Here is a 2,866-nt window from a genome sequence, read left to right on the forward strand (position 1 = left end):
CGTCACACAAGGGTCCCATGCTTCCTGTCCCTTCCCTGCTGCATTTACATCCCCAAATTCGTCCCTCGTGCCCAGAGGCAGCCTTGATGGTGAGCAGCATGCCCAGGCACACCATGCGTGACCTAGGCACAGCACTGAGCCCTCCAGTCCCCGTCACGGTCGCCCACCTCCCCATTCACCACCTGAGACAGACCCCAGTGCTGCAGCCAGCCCGGGGCTCACCTGCTTGCGGGTGACGTCCGGCTCCCAGAGCGTGCACAGCACCACCTGCGACTGCTCCACCCTTTGGCTGTTGGTCATCTGGCTCTGCAGCCGGCTGCGAGCAGCCTCCTCGCTCAGCCCATCCCTCGCCATGATGCGCTTCACAGCCTGGCAGGACCAGAGGGGACACGCAGGCGCTCGAAGGGGAAGCTGAGAACCAGCCCCAGCAGCAAGCGATGGGCCAAAGGGCATCACCCACCTCCTCCTCTGGGATGATGGCCGTCCACACCTCATGGACCATGTCTTGCCAGCCAGCCTCCAGCAGCACTGCAGCGTCCAGCACGCACACGGCCTTTCCTATGGAACGAGGCCATTCCTCATTACCTGGCAATCGCAAGGCAGCACGACTGCTCCTCAGGGTCCAACCTAGCCAGTCCACTTACGCTTGTAGAGTCAACGCCTTCCTGCAAATTGGCAGCACAGACGCTTTACTGCTGAGCCAAAGAACTTCGTGTGGAAAAGAGAGCAGCAGGCAGAGGCTGTGTTTGCTTAAAGGGCACACCTTGAATGGCAGGTCTCCCGGGCACGGCAAGCCAATGCCTTCAGCCAAATGCCTATCGAGCTACCAACAGCATTTCCCAAGAGCTGGAAAAATTCTGCTCCCAGAAGGAATACACACCACATTCACTGCTGGAGCACTACACCAAAAATGAACGTGAAGTCACATGGGAAGAGAAAGCAACCTCCACCCTCCTCCAGAGTAGGAAGCTTGAGGTAAGCCTGTCCAGGCTGCCAGCCCAGCTGAGTGGAGGGGTTTGCTCAGAGATGTGCTAGTGAAAATCCCCAGCAAGCTGCCCCGCAGAGAAGAGGGGGGTCTGAGCACAGAAAATACTCACGGTGCTGCCAAAAGCAGCAGATTCCCGGAGGCTCTGCGTCATGGTGTGCTGCACAAGACCCTGCACCCAATTCCCACCTTTGTGCTGTGATGGGAGCCGCCCCAGTTACCTTGAGCATCTGCCTCCCTGATCTGCTCCTTGACCATCCGGGCCATCTCAGGCCACACAATGTCCGTGAGACTCTTCAGCCGCTCCTAGAAAGGCCCACGACAGGATTTGGTTACTTGCCCTCAGAACCCCTGGGCAGCCAACAAGGGGATCGCTGGTGGCAGCAGCAGTCACAGAGGGCACCCAGAAAGAACCTGCTAAAGCACGGGGGGATGGACCCGGCCCATCGCCTGCTCGCTAAGCACAAGGAAGGAAAGCTTCCAACAAAGCCAGGTGCAGAGGGTCAGGTTCGGCTGCCACATCACCGAGCCCCACTGGGTACAAGCCCAAGCCACACAAGGGTCAGAGAGCGCCGGCTCCGTGTGTATCAGGGCCGTTGCTCCGCGCTGGGTGAAAGACAAGCGTGGGACAGAGGGGACAGGGATGGGGACGGGGAGGCGGCAGCAGCTGCTGGGGCGAGAGGAGCGTGTCCAGCATGGCTGCTGACTCGGCTACAGAGACAGGATCTCTGTGTCCTGCCCTGTCTGTACGTCACTGACAGGAAGTACAGTCAGCGTCACCGGCTCAAAGGGCTGAAAAATAAAAAGCCTCAGCACAGATGGAGAGCTCCCCACTCACGAGATTAAATATTGACAGTCTCTGTGCTGCTCTTACCTCGTTTCCAAACACTTTGGCCCCAAGGACTTTCCTGTTAATCATCCCATCTTCATTCAAGATTTCTGGAAGACAGAAACAGAACAGGCTTGGGGGGAATGAATCCAACTCACTTCCCTGCGGCAAGCCTAGGTCAGAGTGAAAGCATTTCAGCACGGGGCTCTCAAAGGGACCCAGAAAAGAGCTGTAGAACCTGACCTGGCAACTCTTCACCTTACTCCAGAAAAGGACAGGAAAGAGCTTTTTCTAGACAAACGGCAGCCCGGTTTAGCCTTCCCCACCAGCCAGTTTACAGTAGCTCTGACACAGGATGTGCAAGACTTGGGGAAAGCAGTGGTTTGCCCCGCTCAGACCCAACCATCACCGAATCAGCTACAGAGCCCCATCTGGGTGATGTGGAGCCCAAAACCCATGGGGAGGGAGGGGAGCGCAGGCCAGGACGGCTCCCGGGGACACTAGGATGATGGCACACCCCTCCCTCCTCTTCCTCCTCCCAGTCTTCCCCGCAGCCTTCAGTGGCTCTACCTGCCCCAAAGGCCGCCACCACCTGCTCGTAGGCAGGGCCACCGGGGACATAGACGGTGTGGCCCAGCTTGTCAGCGTCGATGAGGAACGCTCCCAGGTGCCCCAGGAGTTTGGCAATGGAGGTTTTCCCACTCCCGGTTCCTCCAGTGAGGCCGATCACGTACGGGCGCGAAGGCAAGGCAGGGTCTTGCTAAGGGAAGAAGGAAAGCCGTTGCCAGCAGATGCCAGCGCGAGCTCAGCTGGAGAAGGATCCTGACCACCCGGCCTGGAGACGGGCATGAAAGGTCCTGGCCCTGCCGAGCAGGGGCCTGCTCCTGCCGGGGACCAGTACAGGCAGCAGGCAGGCAGTCCTCCGAAACTTGTCCCCCTGCAGCAGCGGGATGAGCTGGCTCTTCAGCTCCCGAGGCTGCCACCCCTCCTCCCAGGCACTGTTCCCATCGCAGCCCCCAGCTCTCCAAGCGCCCCCCCCTCACCCGCGGGGG

The 2,866-nt window shown here is 59.5% G+C and overlaps 1 protein-coding gene across 1 annotated transcript; it reads right to left on the reverse strand.

Moving 5' to 3' along the window:
• Nucleotides 1-222: 222 nt before the first annotated feature.
• COASY (CoA synthase) lies at nt 223-2,574 on the reverse strand (the record flags this gene model as incomplete). The annotated part of the gene is made up of 5 exons (XM_009580769.1): nt 223-369; nt 461-558; nt 1,207-1,291; nt 1,860-1,924; nt 2,385-2,574. Coding segments are annotated over 5 exons (585 nt in total), but the record flags the coding sequence as incomplete, so codon positions are not given.
• Between the last annotated feature and the right edge of the window lie 292 nt (nt 2,575-2,866).

This window comes from Fulmarus glacialis, unplaced genomic scaffold (assembly GCF_000690835.1).
Source record: "Fulmarus glacialis isolate BGI_N327 unplaced genomic scaffold, ASM69083v1 scaffold28646, whole genome shotgun sequence".
Classification (NCBI taxonomy): domain Eukaryota; kingdom Metazoa; phylum Chordata; class Aves; order Procellariiformes; family Procellariidae; genus Fulmarus; species Fulmarus glacialis.